At 38.9% G+C, this 16,830-nt stretch overlaps 1 protein-coding gene across 2 annotated transcripts in view; it reads right to left on the minus strand.

Annotated features, from left to right (window-relative positions):
• Nucleotides 1-1,143: 1,143 nt before the first annotated feature.
• Mllt3 (MLLT3 super elongation complex subunit) overlaps nucleotides 1,144-16,830 on the minus strand; it is a 273,764-nt gene continuing 258,077 nt past the window's right edge. For both annotated transcript variants that reach the window (XM_090330052.1, XM_090330053.1), the window contains 3 exons: nucleotides 11,844-11,915; nucleotides 9,999-10,070; nucleotides 1,144-3,434 (listed from right to left, as the gene is read on the minus strand). In XM_090330052.1, the coding sequence (XP_090186178.1) occupies nucleotides 3,303-3,434; nucleotides 9,999-10,070; nucleotides 11,844-11,915 (276 nt within the window). In that variant the 3' untranslated portion in view covers nucleotides 1,144-3,302. The remainder of the gene's footprint in view (nucleotides 3,435-9,998; nucleotides 10,071-11,843; nucleotides 11,916-16,830) is intronic.

Consider the following 16,830-nt stretch of genomic DNA (forward strand, 5'->3'; position numbering starts at 1 on the left):
GATTATGCTGTCTGTAAAAGACATCAGAAAACAATTTGGTGGAAGAAATTCTTTAGTGGAAGCACCAATTTTATTAGCTCTTTCCACAGAACAGGTAATAGTTCAGATGAGGGATTTGCTTAGCAATTTAAAAATGTTTAGGACACTCTCATGAGTGTTTTTCTTCCTCCTAAAACTCTTGTCTCCTGATGTGTAGTTTTGATTGTACTTTTCTTGACTTTGACACAATATGAAAGCATACAGAGGCAGAGCTATTTGCCTACTTGAACAGAGGGGTAGATTGTGGAGAAGGTATGAAATATCTGCGTACTGTTAGTTGCTATTATGACTGATGTAGTCTAAGAAAGACCACACACACACACACACACACACACACACACACAATCTTGCTACAAAGTCAGAAGCAGAAGCTAATTTGCAAGGCAAAAGGTTCTGTGCATACACTTCTCCCCTTAAGTCACAGGGGAAAAATTTAAAGAGTTAATCATTTTCTGGTTGGTTCAAACCATATTCACATTCACACAATTATTTTATTTTGAAACTTCTATATATATATATGTATACATATACACTAAAGAAATGAAACCCTGCCATTTCCCCTTTGTGCTTAAAAAACCCCAAAGCCACTATTAGGGTACACGTGTGTCAAAAAGTCTTCACAGGTCGCAAAGGTATGCCAATATGGCAGAGCTGTGTGGGTCACTTAAGAGACAAATTTTAACTCTTTGAAATTAACTGAAAGGGAGATATTTTCACTTCTGTACCTAAAAGTTATATACTAAGAACAAGAAGACCATGTCTCCCCCTGCCAAAAACAAAAACAAAATCCCCCCAAAACAGAATTTTGCGGGAACTCCTTTTGCTTTCTAAATGAGCTCTAGATTGGGAAGCTTTTCTATAATGTGTTAGCTATTTCCCAAATTACATTTTATGATATTTTTAAAGAACCTTGTATTTGGAATTTTTCAGATCTAAAATTTATCACTATAATAGCTGCCATCCTTCTTACCCTCTTCCCCCTTTTTAGTCATTTATGAGATCTAAAATTTTTACATCGCCAAATCATATTTTCACCATATGATGTACATAATAAAAATATCCCAAACTACATGTTCATTTGTAGTTAAATTACATATGCATGAGTTAAACCACATACATGTCTGGTTTAATGAGAAATATGTGGATTCATTCACATTAGAAATTTTCAAAGATTTTTGGAAAATCGCAAACATTTCCATATTAACATTACCCTCCCCTTTTACCTGCAAAGTCAGAAACAAAGCACAACTAAAACCACACAATGCATCAGTCATCTATTGTCCAACATGAGGAGAAAGTAGCTCTGTAATTTCACACCAAGAAATAGACTACACAACAAACGCTTCAAGTATGGTTCATGCTATTCATAATGAGGAATCATAACATTCTTGAAAAAAAAAGTCCATTTGTCTTCTGGGAGGACACTTTAGAGAAGTAATTTACAAGACGCATGGCTGTATTATAATTTTTTTAAAGGAAAAAATAGTTTCTTTGGATAGAAAGAAACAGTGTAAAAAAATCCCCTTTTAAAAATGCAGGAGTCACTGCATTATCACTGCATTTACATTACTGCCTGAAAGAATGGGTCTGGAGAGACCATTTTCCGAATAGACACTAATCTCTGAATGAAAGAACGGCAATGATATGGGAACATATGGGGGGGGGGTATTGGTCTGTTAGCACACGTAGAGACTTTCTTAAGGCTGATCCAGTGATGAACCTTTGAATCCAGAAGTATTTCTTCATTTCTTATCTTTTCAGCTGAGCGACTTGAAAGGTGAGTTGTTCTTAGTTTTCATTCTTATGCTTACAGAGATTATAGAATAATGACACAAAAGGACCTTGGTTTCTCTTTTTTTCTTTTAAAAATAATTCACTTTCTTTTGCATGCCACAGGACAGATTTCTAGTTTCAAAACAAGGGTACAACAAGAACCAAAATCTCCCCCCTCCCCAACCATCTGTACTTTCACCCATATAGGAAATCCTTCTGGAAACATCAGCAAGTGACAAAACAGATAACAAACCACTGAATCTACAATTTAATACATAGTCTGTTATGGCAGAATAACCAAGAATTTCCCCCAAAGGAAGAGCTTAACTTTCAAATACAAAGTCTAAAAGAACTGCATGTGAACAAACTAAAATCTGTGATTCTTGGTTTTATGGAAAAAATGAGTACCACACTGGCAGCGAAAGAGAGCTGAAACTCTCCCCAGTAGTAATCCAAATTAAGCATTTCTACATTGTTTCTTTAGAAAACAGGATCAAAATTTCTCTTTTTTAAAAAATATGATCCCATGGAATGCCTTTACTTCCATATTTGCCTAATCTCATAACAGTAAAACAGACACAAGAATGTTGATGACAGCTCAATAGGGCTGGATTCAGGACATTACAGATGCACATTTGTTAAAAGTCCTAAGGCTAGATAGTAATTCATATGATCCTATTTGGTGAATTTTCTACCATGGTCCAAGATCATTACATGGGCCCCAACCTTGAGGAAAAGAAGATCACAAGGAAGAAAATCAAGGTGGTATTTGGTCACCACCTCTCCCACCCCCAGCCCCAGGTGAGAATTTGTGTATTGGAATTGGAAAAATGAAGGTGGAAAATACAGACTGCAACAAGTTAAAGGACCTGGAAAAAGTTGGTGGAAAGTGGCACGGTATACAAGTAAGGTCACTGGGCTTGGGACGGCAAGGGTGCTGCATTGAGAGAGCAGCCATGGGACCAAGTACTTATAATGTCTGGTGGTGTCATTCCTCAACAACTTCAGATCTGTATGCAATAATAAATAGATCAGTTATGTAATAAGGCAGTGTGTTGAATATGCATTCATCCTGTGGAATGAACCACCAGAAATAAAGAGAGAGAGAGAGAGAGAGAGAGAGAGAGAGAGAGAGAGAGAGAGAGAGAGAGAGAGAAAGAGGGAGAGAGAGAGAGGTGACACCATACACATTCTTTAAGTTTCTTGTGTTGTGTTTGCTTTGCTTGTTTTCAAGGCTATCCAGGCTAACTCTTCCCGGGAATTTCCTTGGAGAGAAGAGTGGTCCACTGAGGCTGGTCTCCGTAACCTCTCCTTTATCAAGAGATGATGACTGGCTTTAAAGAAAAATAAAGCTGAAGGTTGTTTGATTTTTATTTTTTCCCTTTTGGTTGCATCATTCTGAGTGTTTTCATATAAACAACAACAAAAAAATTCACAACCAAAAAAAAAAAAACCAACAATAGTTTTTGATGCATCCAGTTGTTGTATCCTCAGGATGTTCCAGATGTTTCCAAGTAACTCTGTAGTTTACGGACTGTACTTTTGTCCAGCGAGCAAAGATCAAAATCAAACGTTGTGTTTGTGATATGAAAGTGTCCAGTTTCTTCTATGAGATTCACAATCTGTGGAAGTAAAGAAAAGATGACCAATAATCAATAGACATTGGGCAATTTAGAGGCAATAAGGCAAAAAGAAAGCTGAAGGGGTCTAAATGTGGAACCAAGTAATAAATGCTGGTATTTATAATAAGTAAGTCCTGCACCACCAACTGCACCAAACTATAATTTAGCCAAGTTCTTTAGTCAAGGACAATAGATCTCTTCTTTTTATACTCTATAAAATGATTCTTGTTTTCATTGTATTACATGGATAGGTGAGGAGGGGAGATAAAATTTCAAGATCCCTTTACTAATTGCTGAGTCAATGGAACATGTCACTTAGTAGGTGTAAGAAACTCTGGGAAAGAAGTAACAAAAATTATTTAAAAAGAAACAAATACATATGAGGAATAATGGTCATCTTTCTTTCTGATTATATAATTATAGAAGGGCCTTTTTTTGCAGAGCAAAAAAATCCGTGACTGCTCAGGGTGCAGAGTTTAATACTTCAGGATCAATGCTTGACTCATTTCCCCCTATAAAACTGCCCAGCTTCCACTAAATACATGCCACCTTTTAACATACCCCAAAATTTCACTTAAACGCATTCATTTTTACCTTTTTTTTGTTTTGATTTGATTGCTTTTTGGGAGGTAGCTGCTCACAAAACCACCAGTAGGAAACCACTTGGCAGGTCACATGATTTTTTAAACAAAACTAGCAATAATGCTGAACTGATGGAACTTTCTCCACATCAAGTGAGTTAAGTCACATATGTGCATCAATTTAAACTTTTTGGTTTCAAAGGCTCTCTTTATGTGTTAAGTGTGTGTGTGTGTGTGTGTGTGTGTGTGTGTGTGCATGTTTTAGTCAAAACCACATGTAATAAATCTGTGAATAAAATGGGCTTACTGAATTAACATTTTTGAAAGCACACGAATCCAGAAAGAGAAATCAGAAACCATCTACAGTTGACTGAAAAATTCCAAGTACTGTCCAGAGGGGGTTTAGGCTTCTGGGTGCTGGCAATATTTTGTTGTTTATTTTGGGTGCTGGTTACATGTTCACTTTGTAAACATTCATCTAGCCACGCATGTTACTATACTTCTAATCAGAACTGAATGAGAACATATATTTATTAATTTTTGTTGAATTCAGTTATTGCCTTGGTTATTTGGGGAGAGATAAGAAAAACAAAGGGTTCCTTTATCTCCCCATGTGGGCTAGTGGTACTTTCTTACTAGATTGACTTCAACCTAACAAAGCGATATGTGGGCAACAGTGATTGAGCGGAGAGTATTTGCAAGAGAACATGTCTGATATTTTCAGTATTAAGAAGGATGCTGGCAATTGGTTGACAGTCTTTTACCATGTAAACTGTCATTCTGCTTCCCTGTTTACCATCCATTTCTGGATTGTAGCTGAACAGTGGTTTTTGTTTTTTTTTTTTTTAAGGGTGTTAAGGGCATAGAAAAGGCATAGGAACCAATTATAATGAACTTTGTGAGAGAGGGAGGACAGGGCAATAAAATACTGTCACAACAGGCACTAGGCAACCATCCACTTCTTTTTTTGCCTGTTTCCCCTTTCTATTTCACTTTTGATTCCCTGTAGTTCGGATACATTAAAATATTAACTGTAAATATCTAGTCTATGATTTATTTAATGAAGCTTTAGACTACTTAATTCAGGTTGAAATACTGAAGAGCTGAAAATTTAATCTTCTCTTTTTACAATTAGTTTTTCTTAATATATTTGTAAGTTATTCTCTATGGGTCAATGGCTATAAATAGAAAATGTAATCTGATTTCTGATAATTCTTTAACTTCTAAAAATCTAAGCCCAGCCGGGCACAGTGGCTCACGCCTGTAATCCTAGCAACTCAGGAGGCTGAGATCTGAGGATCGCAGTTCAAAGCCAGCCTGGGCACTAAAGACCATGGGACTCTTATCTCCAATTAACCATTAGAAAACAGGAAGTGGGGCTGTGGCTCAAGAGGTAAGGGCAGTAGCCTTAAGCTGAAGAACTCAAGGACAACACCTAAGCCCAGGAACTGAAGAGCTCAGGGACAGTGCCCTGGCCCAGGGTTCAAGACCCACGATCGACAAGACAAAAAAAAAAAAAATCTAATCCCTATGCTTAGATCTTTGAGGAACCTCCATACTGCTTTCTAGAGTGGTTGAACAAACTTACATTCCCACTGACCGTGTATTAGCTATACTTCTGGCCACATCTATGCTAGCATTCTAACTGGGGTGAGGTGGAATCTCAGTGTTGTTTTGATTAGAATTTCCTTTATGGCTGGAGATGGCATTTTTTCAAGTGTCTATTGGCAATTTTTACTTCTTCATCTTTAAAATAATTATGGCAAACGTTGTGAGGAGCAAGGGAAGGTAGGAGAAGAACAGAGGAAGATAAAAAGCTGAAATGATGGGCTGACATGTGCAGTTAACAGAAGCAGAGTCTTACTTTTTCTTGGGGGTTCATGGGCTTGAACTTGGCCTGGGTGCTGTCCTTGAGCTCTTCAGCTCAAGACTACCACCCTACCCCTGGGCCTGGGTGTTGTCCCTGAGCTCTTCACCTCAAGGCTACCACCCTACCCTTGAGCCAAGTCCGAGTTCCATTTTCTAGGAGTTAGTTGGAGATAAAAGAGTCTCAGGTCCTTTTGTGCTTGGGCTAGCTTTGAACCTTGATCCTCAGATCTCAGCCTCCTGAGTAGCTAGGATTACAGGCGTGAGCCACGGCGCCCAGCAAGTCCTACAGTTTTTCTTTAAAATGACAGGGAATAGAAAATATAATTCTCTGCCTCATTATCACTGCTTCTCACTCATTACTTAATAAATAGAAAATGTGGCAAAACACGGCTTCTAGCAAAAGAAAAGAAAGAAAAGAGAGAAAGAAAGAAGGAGGAAGGAAGGAAGAAAGAAAGGAAAGAGCCAGTTAATTTTAAAGCAAATGAACACTTCTGCTAATAGGAAATTTAACTGGTCATCTCAGATTCCATCTTGAGGGTTTCACGGGTTCTCAAGCCAGCATCTTACAGCATCATCAGGCACTCCCAGCTTGCAGCCAGAGACACACACACCAAAATACAGAGAAGAGCTGGTCAATTTGATGAAACGAGCCTTGAATTTTTATAGAAGTCTGTAAGACTGCATCAAAGTAGATGCAGAGACTGACTTATCGGAATACTAGGGGCAGCAATTGCGGACTTTGGGACTATTTGCCAAAGGGAACAGCAGCCATGGTTTGAGTTATTAGCGCATGTACCCATGTCCTCAATAAAGTAAAGGCCTCGTAAAGAAAAATAATTGCACATTTCTTTCCAGGAATCCTGATAGCCAGAGCATCAGAAACACATTAACATGTTTCATTCCAAAGACACAGGCCACAAAGCCTAAAAATACGTGCTAATCCCTCTTTGACTGCGCTTGGCCTTTCTAAAGAAAGACCCTCTCTGCTGATGCAGTGTGGATTTACCTTAGAGTCATAAAGTGGCTTCATGGTGTAACAATCATAATGTCCATGCAAAATAGCAAAATAATAGAAGACTGAACCACCACAGCTAAGAAAAGCATGCAAAGGTTCAGGATACAAATGGGTAATGGGAAAGGAGTGTGTGTACACTGCTTAACTCATTCTTCAGATGATGGCTGCTGTGAAAACATTTGTGATGGATTATTTCCTGCCACATCAACCTTTTAAGGGGTACTACATAGGCAGCTGGGGTTTTTTTTTTGTTTGTTCTTTGCTTTTTTTTCTTTTCTTTTAACACAGTAAGATTCACTTGTAAAATCTGTGGCTCACCCTGGCAATCTTGATTTCTCATGATAAAAAGGTAAAGGCATTATTTTTAGTGTGATTCTATTGTAAAAGACCAGCAAAGTTCTTTCCACAGAAGTCATGAACAAGCATGGTTTTAACTGCTTCCTCCTAGAGCAGAATAGGTCTGGAGCACTTAGGTCTTTTGCTTGTGGCTGAAGAAACCCTGCTATCTCAGGAAATTGTGTTTCTTTGGGATAGGAGGCAGGTCATCTGACCCCAGGGTATTGAAATGCTTTGGCATGACAGGTCATTTCCAGGATGAAGGAAATAATTTTGAGCAGAATTCTTCTCAGGAAGGATTCTCTGTGTTCTCAGGAAAAATCCTTCAGGATACCACTCTTTTTACAATTCCTAAAGATAATTCTTAAAAAGAATAATGTCTAGCATCCCAATTGACAAATTGTCCTCTATGAAAGCCCTGGTTTTTCTCAGACACTTCTTTTTCTTCCAGAGTAGGATACAAATTCAGGTTATAGGTGACTTGCTGGCAAAGTTAGAAATACTCAGACCTGCTTGGCAGATCATAATGTATCATGCAGCTTAAAAAGAGGAATCAAATTACGAATCAGTCCTAGGGACTCACTTTTAGTTTACCTATGCCCAAACTATTTTTACCCTATAGAAAAATGGTTTAGGGACACAGTCTCTCCTAATCCAATGCGTTTTTCCTCTTTGGGTCAGTCCTGGGGTGTGGGCACTGTCCCTGAGCTCTCCAGCTCAAGGCTATAGCTCTACCACTTCAGCCACAGTGCCACTTTAATCCAATGCTTTTTTGCTCATTAGATACCAAGAGCTCAGACAGCATCCCCTCGGAGTAAAAGAGCTCTATTAACCACTTGGTGTGAGCCAAATAAATCATGCCAGATTTTGGCATAGAGATGCATTTAATAGGAAAAGGCCAAGGGTATCATTCTGGAGCCATCAGAAATTTGGCTTCAGGTGTTTGGGCCTGTTGGGCAGAGTGCATGTAGACTTCGTGGAATGCATTCATGAGATGAGCAGGCCTCTAGGTGGAGAATAACATTAGTCCTCAATAGTACAATGTTTTACAATAGGAATTAATTAAGCAGTAAACCGTGACAGGACATGCATCATGGTATCATAATCACAAGCCTCAGCTGCATTATAAGGCAAAAGGCCAAAGACTGAGAGCTTTCAACTGGCCTGGGAATGCAATTAGGGTGAAATGCTTTGTGCCCTGGAGTGCCTTTATGCCAGGTTAAAAATTCATAGATATTATTCTCTCCCTCTAGAATACTAAAATAATCCACTTGGATGGAATTCTCAAGTAAGCCACCTTCCCTCACAGCGTTTTTCCCAAGGTCAAAATAGAGGACAACATTAAATCAGAAATACCAATGACATCCCAAGGTAAGACCCTATCCAGTAGCCTACTATCTTTGAATCACTCACTATGCTTTCTCTATAATAGTATCACAATATTGTCCAAATATCTGCATCATTTTCCTGTGAGACCACAATGCCAAAATTTGGCATAAATAGTTTGATAAGAGAACTGTTTTACAGTGGGAAAAATTCTGTCTTTACTGAACATGTACATATTTTAGTCTTTCTCTCACCAATACAGTATAATGATTCCCAAAGCATTTACATTGTATTAGAAATTGTAAGTAAACTACAAATGATTTAAAGAATAGCAGGCTATGTATATGCCAATGGTATGCCATTTTATTATAAGGAAGTGAAGCATCCTGGGATTTGGTATCCACAAGGAACCAATGCTCTGCTGATAGTGAGGGATAACCATAAATGCTAAATCCCAGATGACCAAGGTTAAGCTACTCGAACCTTACTCCCCAAAAGAAAATGTAAGACCTGGAAATTATTCACAATTAAGAATCACTGGTCTTATATTTCCATGTATGAACAAACGTGTTAGTTAAAATAAAGTCTGGTCCACCTAAAAAAATAGAATCATAGGTCTGTAATCTGTCTTTTTTTTACCCAAAGACTAGGAGGGATTAAAAGTTTATCATACCAGTAGGACAACTTAACAAATTTGAGAGTATGCCCTTATATATTTAAACAAAAATTTATATAGAATATAAATGTCACTATCCATTAAACATTTAAAATAATTCACCGACAGCTGAGCTAGAGCGAGTACTAGTTTGAAGACATTTGAAAAGAGTAAAAGAAAAATTAAAATGAAACAAACTACAAACCACTCTGGAATTTGGGACACAGTCTTCTTGGGTATTAAAGAAACATTATTTTATCAACAGCTACTGTCCATGCAATAAAAGTACATACTACAACTGTAGAAACACTAAAGTCCACTCTTATCTTCTCAAAACATCACAGTGGACTAATAGAAGTTGCCTCACTCCACAGGCATTCCACTGTCAAGTTCATAAAAATAGACTGTACGGTGTACAAGATAAGGGGAATGGAGAAAATATTTATTTTCCTTAGAATAGCATTGGCAAAAGGTTGCTAAATTGAATCACAAATGTTTATAACACTAGACTCAAATCCTTATCACTAATTTCCCATGAAACCAAAAGCTTGGTCCCCAAGGTTTGTGCATTCCAGGATCGCCTCCCAGAGTGTGGAAATGAGGGAGGGAGAAATCACCACAGAGCCTCAAAGTGGACTTCTGGATGGCCTCAGAATCGAGAATTCTTCCCCACTGTGAACTCCACTCTGATTGGGTATGCCCTCAAAGTTTCACCTCACCCACTCAGGACAGACTAGGCCTGGAGGTTTCCAGCAAAAGTTGTGCAAAGAAGCATTTCTCACCTGCTGCAGAATATGTCTTTCCCTCAGTGTCATTAGCCTTCTGTGAAGCTCTACCAACTCATCTAGGTATGCCTGAAAGACAAGAGTGTCCCCCAAAGAAGTGCTTTAAGAAGTAGTTAATAAATAAGCAGGTATATTTAGCAGCCGGAGGGTCAGGATTCTGTTAATCCCCAAACTGGGTCTACCACAGACTTCTGCCAACCTAGTCTATGGGCCCAACCTTAACCTTTACCTTTTAGCAAACCTGCTTGAAAACGAGGAAGGGAAGTAATTCTCTCAACAAAATTCAAGTGAGTATACCTACCTTTTCCCAACAAGACCTCCCTAAGTTGTATAGGGGAAATTCAATAAATACACTACCACAGGCTTACTTTTTTATTTTTTAATTTATAGTTTTTAATTCTCAGAAAGTCTTTGACAACATTTAATTCTTAGAAGGTCTTTACCTATATTTAACCATGAAAGTATCAATGCATATTCCTAATTATGTTAGGAAAAATTCTTAATGCAAGGAGGGGAGGAAAAAAAGGCTTCCAAATCACACCAAACACTATGAGTAAACACAGCTAGCAAGTGATCAAAGAATCCAGTAATACCTTATAAAAACATACCAGTTGCCAGGGGCTCAAACCTGTAATCCTAAATACTCAGGAGATAGAGATCTAGGGGATCAAAGTTTGAAGCCAGCCCAGGAAGAGCTGTTAGAAAGCCTCCAAATTCAATAAAGAACATAAAAGCTGGGCTGGAGGCATGACTCAAGTGTTAGAACACCAGCCAGGCAAGTAAGCCATAAAACAAATGTGAGGCCCTAAATTCAAACCTTGGTACCAGGGTGGAAATTAGTATCTCATTTAAAGAGTATCCCTGCAAGGTCAGAGAGGCATCTCTATGTGTTCAGACTAGTGTTAGCATTAAGTAGGTAGGTACTTTCAGGATTATTTTAAATAGGACAAAGGGATGATTTCCTAAAGCATCTAAAGAGGTCTGTTTTGCTTCTGCAAGCCCTGTCCCTATCAGGTGGCTGATGTCCCTCAAAGTCAAAGAATTCAGATGCTGCACTGGGAGCATTTAATTTGAAATTGTAGTGACAAGACCATAGGGTTGGGTCCCCAGCTCTATCATTTAACATTTTCAGATCTCAATAGGCGAAATGAGAGGTATAAATAAGACAATGTCCAGATTCCCATTCGGCTTTATAATTTTATACTGCTAGTTAAGTAGTTTACTTATTAGGAAAGAACCAGGGCATTCTGGTTCTCACTTTTATTTATGATTTCCCTTCCTTCTTCCTTCCCTTCCCTTCCCCTCTGCTCCCCTCCCCTCTCTTCCTCCCCCCTCCTTTCTTCCTTTCCTTGGTCTTGGGACTTGAACTAGGGCCTGGATGCTGTCCCTGAGCCTCTTCTGACTCACTGCTAGTGCTCTACCCCTTGAACCAGAGCACTACTTCTGGCTTTTGCTAAGTATATTGGAGTTGAAAGTCTCATGGACTTTCCTGCTCGGGCTGGCTTTGAATTGCAATCCTCAGTTCTCAGCCTCCTGAGGAGCTAAGACTGCAGGCGTGAACCCTCAGCAGCCGGCTACCTGAGATTTAACCTACTACTTTGACCACAATCTTTGTATACGCCCTCAATTAGATGTGACTGAAACCCTTGGTAGTAGAAGACTAAACTCATAAGAAAGCAAGACCTGGAAAATGAACTAAAAGTATAGGGGTGAAGTGTTGTCTTTGTCCACCTTGTGCTCTTCCAATCAAGATGGAAAGGGAGCCAGTATGGATAATGCAGAAAAAAACACAAAAAAGGAACGGCTCCTCGGTACCACAGCACTCACAGGAATAAAACTTACTTTGTCACATTCACCATTCTTTATTTGCTTATCTGATTTGCTTTGCTTTATTGGACTTTTCACTTCAAGGATCTAGGGAGCAAAGAGAACACTGTGTTAAATTTTATTTTAAGAATCTGCTAGCACACCACCCACATAAACAAAAATATTTACTGAAAGAAACACTAGATTAAAAAATTGGTTTTCCAGCTAGCGTTTCTAGACCCTTTCTTCTCTTATTATCTTACTTTTAATAGGAAAATGGACTGCTTACATATGAAATCCTGAGCCAGAACAATTTCACCTTAAAAATAGTTGATAAGGAAATTTATCTAAGCTTCCGAGGCTGCTTCACATTGGTGAAAACTCTCTAATGCATATGTATAGCAGCTGCTATTCTGAGATTATAGTCCTTGTTGGCAAAAACGCTTTCCTGTTCATTCTGCTGTTTTGGCATGACTGCCAGTGCTCAGTGAGATACAGATGATTTTTTTAAAAAAGCCCACAAATGCCTCTGTAATACCGGCCGCTTTTCACTTTATGAAGTTACTCATATCTACTGAGGTGATAAAATGTTGAAAACAAAGTAGTTATTAGTTACCTGGACGCTTCAACCTGGAATTGTCTAGCTCCAGAAATTGAAACAAGACTGTCTTCTGACAGTCACTTTCTAAGTCACATTTTAATGTGATATAATTATACAAGGTAAGACTACAAGTGACTTTCCTTTTAACTGGACCAATTGCTCAGAAGCTTTGGTAGGGAGTTATGTTTCTAATTAATAAGAAGGATAAAAGTATCACTTCCTAAATGCAGGTGCTTTATTAAACATGATATTCCAAATTGAGAATTCTGAGGGAAATACTTGAAAATGGTCCTCATATGAAATGACTTAAGAACCATTAATGAACCCTCAAGTTCACTAATGATGAATGTTCACAAAGGTACATAAACATAAAGAGCACAGCCTTTTGCCTTTTTCTATATAGCCTCAATGGTGAGTTATAATCAGAAACTGATATTAAGAAGATGGCAAACAAGATGATTGGGAGGGGGGAGTGTGAGAGAAAGGGGGACAAAAATATGAGAAGAGGTATCAACGTGTGAGAAGTAATGTAACCTGCTACCTGGCGAATGTAACTGTAACCCAATATATATTACCCCAACAAAATAAATAAATAAAGATGACAAATGAAGCTCTTACTTTAAGAAGTCTCATTCATCCTGTTCTTCCATTTACCATTCCCTATTCTAATTCAATTACAGTTCTGTTCAGTTTACTGCATTCCATAACACAAAGACAATTCGAAGAATGTACCCCCCCTTTTAATTTGAAATTGTAGTGATGAGAACATCGGGTTGGGTCCCTGAGCGTAACGTACTTTCAGATCTCAATAGGTGAAATGAGATGTATGAATAAAAGAATGCCCAGATTCTCCTTCAGCTTTATAATTTTATACTGTTAGTTGAATATTTTACTTGTTAGGAAAGAACCCAGGACATTCTGGAGTATTTCCCAAATGGAAATATTTCTCTTTGAATTTAGAACAATGTGTGATGGATAACAAAGCATGCTTCTAGTAGTCTTTCCAGAGATTATTTCTTTAATGTTATGATAACTAGTTTGATTGAACTAACTTAAAATAGCATGTTTTGGGCCATATAGGGAAATTATGGGGTAAAAGAGGCAAGACAATCATTCTTAATATGCTCCACTGTAGAAGAAACCAAATAGTCCTACATGCATTATTTCCCCCTTGTCTATTGTTGTGGGAAGTGAGGCCTCAAAGGGGAAAATCAGTGCTCAGAAACATAGGAGTAAGTAGGTCAGTAGATGGCACTCCTGGCCAACTCAGAGACACTGGGCTGGGTGATGTAGAGACAAGCTGCTGAGATTTCAGGCAGGAGTGAAAAACAGTGCCTGTCTGCCTTGTGCATTGAGAGAACAGAATTTTGTTCCCATCACATCTCAGTCCTCCCAAAGCCCCATCCCCCACACTCATTGTGCCCTGGTTATCTGAGGGTCTGGGCCTGCTACATTTGCAAGGGAACTAGGTTTAGAGAGTCCTGTAACCTTCTCTTCAAAGCAGAAAATCGAACATTTGGGCGCTGAAGTCCCACCCCACACATTCCATAAGTGCTACAGCACATAAGGCCAAAACACATTGAAATCCTAGTTTCTTTCTTCTGAGGCTATGGTGGCAGGAACAAAAGCTCTGGGTGTCAGTGACCCGCCTCAAGTTACTGAGTGGCTGCCCAGACAGGGCTCAGTTAATCTTCCTTCTTTGATCTTTCCCTGCTCCAAAATAAACAGCTTTGTCAAAACCTCATTCTGAGAGAGCAGAGTCCTGTTGAAGACAATTGTTTTATTTATGATCATTTCTTATCTTTAGGGAACCGACTCCAGAATATAAAAGTATAACACCTTGTCTTCCACAGGCTTATTTCAAACCAGTTTAACTGGGTAGACTCTTTTGAATTTCATTCAAAATGCCTGGCAGGCTGATTTATGATATTCTGAATATTAACTCACAATCCAATGGATCACTTCCTTCCTTCAAATCCACTCCCTCCCTCCCTGCCATACTCTTGGCTAAGAAAGACCTGGTTCTTTCAAATTCACAAAAATGAGATTTACAATTTTTTTAAAAAGCCATCTCCGGTTAAACTGGTACAATACTCTTCATTATTCCCCATTAAGCTGTATTGAGAGAAACAGAGCCACCTAGGCTGAGATAAACCACTAGATAGATATGGCAATCTCTGAAAATAGAATAATTATGATTAGTAGCACTTGTCCTTAATCAGTAGATACAGCTTGAGAATCACATTTTCAAGGTTATATTTTTTGATATTCTTTTGTGAGGAATGAAACCCAATTATTCAGCAGATGAACTTTCTGACAGATTTTTTTCAAGTTAACGATCATTAGTAAGCTTCTAACAATACACAGGCTAATTACTTGCTTCGTTGGTATGTGGCCCTCTGTTCATTTTTTTTCCAGTATTTGGAAAATATTTGGCTCAATCAATACTTTACCTTTTCCTTCGTCCATAGAAGACTTATGAGAAGGCAACAGGCAATTCAGGTATGCCTCATGTTTAACTGAATCTTATAGGAGCATTTTGTGGACAGAGAATAGTTGTTATGGTTTGTTCCTCAATGGTTCATGTGCTAAAGTCTCACTCAGTTCTTAGTGAAGCACTGTTCAGAGGTGGGGTTCCCAGGAAGTAATTGGGTTATGAGGGCTCTGACCTCATCAATGGATTCATCCACTGATGGGTTTTAGTTTTCTGGGAAATTGGAAGATGATGGAAAGTGAGCTGGTGCAATCTAGCTGGAGGGAGTGGATCCTTTGGGAACTATACCTTGTCCTAATCCTTTTGCCTCTGCTCTTACGTCACATCCACGTGGGGTGAGCCACTTGGTTCTACCACGTGGTCCCCCACATTGATGTTCTTCCCACCTCTGATCTAAACAGAGTCATGTGACAATAGGCACAGCAGAAACCACTTTCTCCATTAAGTTTTTCCTTGGGCCTTGGTCACTAATGGAATGTGAACTAACACAATGCCATCAGTATGTTATTAGCCACCTTATTTGACATGAAATTTCAGCCTCGCTCTCCACTACCCCAAGTACTCCACCTACTTCCACTCAAATATAATCCTAAAAATGTATTCCAGAGTTAAATGTACCTGATTTTTAGGTCTTTAAGAAAAGTTTACACTTTCTTAGCATGGAGAATATACTTGTATTATTATTTTTTAATGTTCCTGAATACTGACTGATGCCTGATCTAACACTGTAAGCACATATGGACTTTATTATTATGTCTTAAGGTGCATGAAAGTGACAAGTAACCAGGTCCTACAGGTAGACTATGTGATGTGTAAGTAGTACTTATACATTTGTTGAATAAGCATGCAAAAAATAATTGGTATGCTATTTAATCAAGTAAAGGAATTCCTTCCTTCCTTCCTCCCTCCCTCCCTCCCTCCCTCCCTCCCTCCCTCCCTCCCTCCCTCCCTCCCTCCCTTCCTTCCTTCCTTCCTTCCTTCCTTCCTTCCTTCCTTCCTTCCTTCCTTCCTTCCCTCTCTCCTTTCCTCTCTCCAACAGATGTAAATTCAGGGCCTGATGCTCTGACTGGGCTATTTTGCTCTTAGCTGATATCCTATCACTTATACCAGGTTTCCACTCTGGCATTTTTGCTGGTTAACTAGAGATAGAGTCTTCTAGATTTTTTTTCCTCTAATCATCAAGACCTCAGGATTCGGGGTAGCTAGAATTATAAGCATGAACCATGGGTGCCTGGCTAGATAATTTTTTATCCTATCCAGATGGATAACCTGGATCTTCTAGTTTAGCAGTTAAAAAAAGAACTTGACAAAAATTCTAAACCAGAGTTAGTTGGAGACTATTTTCAAGTGCTTGAAAGGCAAGAGGGGAGCTTGTCAGAAGCACATTTCCTCATCAAGCTCTGTCTCCATGGTACCTAGGACAAGTGCTGTGGGAATATACATACAGGTAAGGTCACAAAAGTACACACTAAACCCTTTACTCCTGCACTGCTGCTGCAGAAATACTAATTCTGACCCACCATCCACTAAGAGCCAGAATAAGACCCAAATAGATTTAAACAGACACAAAATATAAGCCAAAATTCTATACACACAAGTTTATAAAAGGATTCTAAGTTATCTAGTTTACCAGCTCAGTGACCTCAACTGACTGGCAAGCATGCTATGCCCTTCCTCTTTCTACCTCCCCCTGAAATGCTTGGCTTGTGGTAGAAGGCATGCCAAGGGAAGAGATGGTCAGGCCAAGGATATGACTGACCACTGAGATCAGGAGAAGCAGGGCAGTAGAGCTGGGAATGATGAGGTTCAGTTTGTTTTTCACTCCTGTGTAAGACACATAGAAGCTGCAGCTGAACTGTAGATGGTATATTTAAGAGCACTGGTATCTTTCCTACTTAACAATGGAGGATTTAAGTTGCAAGCAAACT

This window comes from Megascapheus bottae, chromosome 3 (genome assembly GCF_031878675.1).
Source record: "Megascapheus bottae isolate mThoBot1 chromosome 3, mThoBot2.hap1, whole genome shotgun sequence".
Taxonomy (NCBI): domain Eukaryota; kingdom Metazoa; phylum Chordata; class Mammalia; order Rodentia; family Geomyidae; genus Megascapheus; species Megascapheus bottae.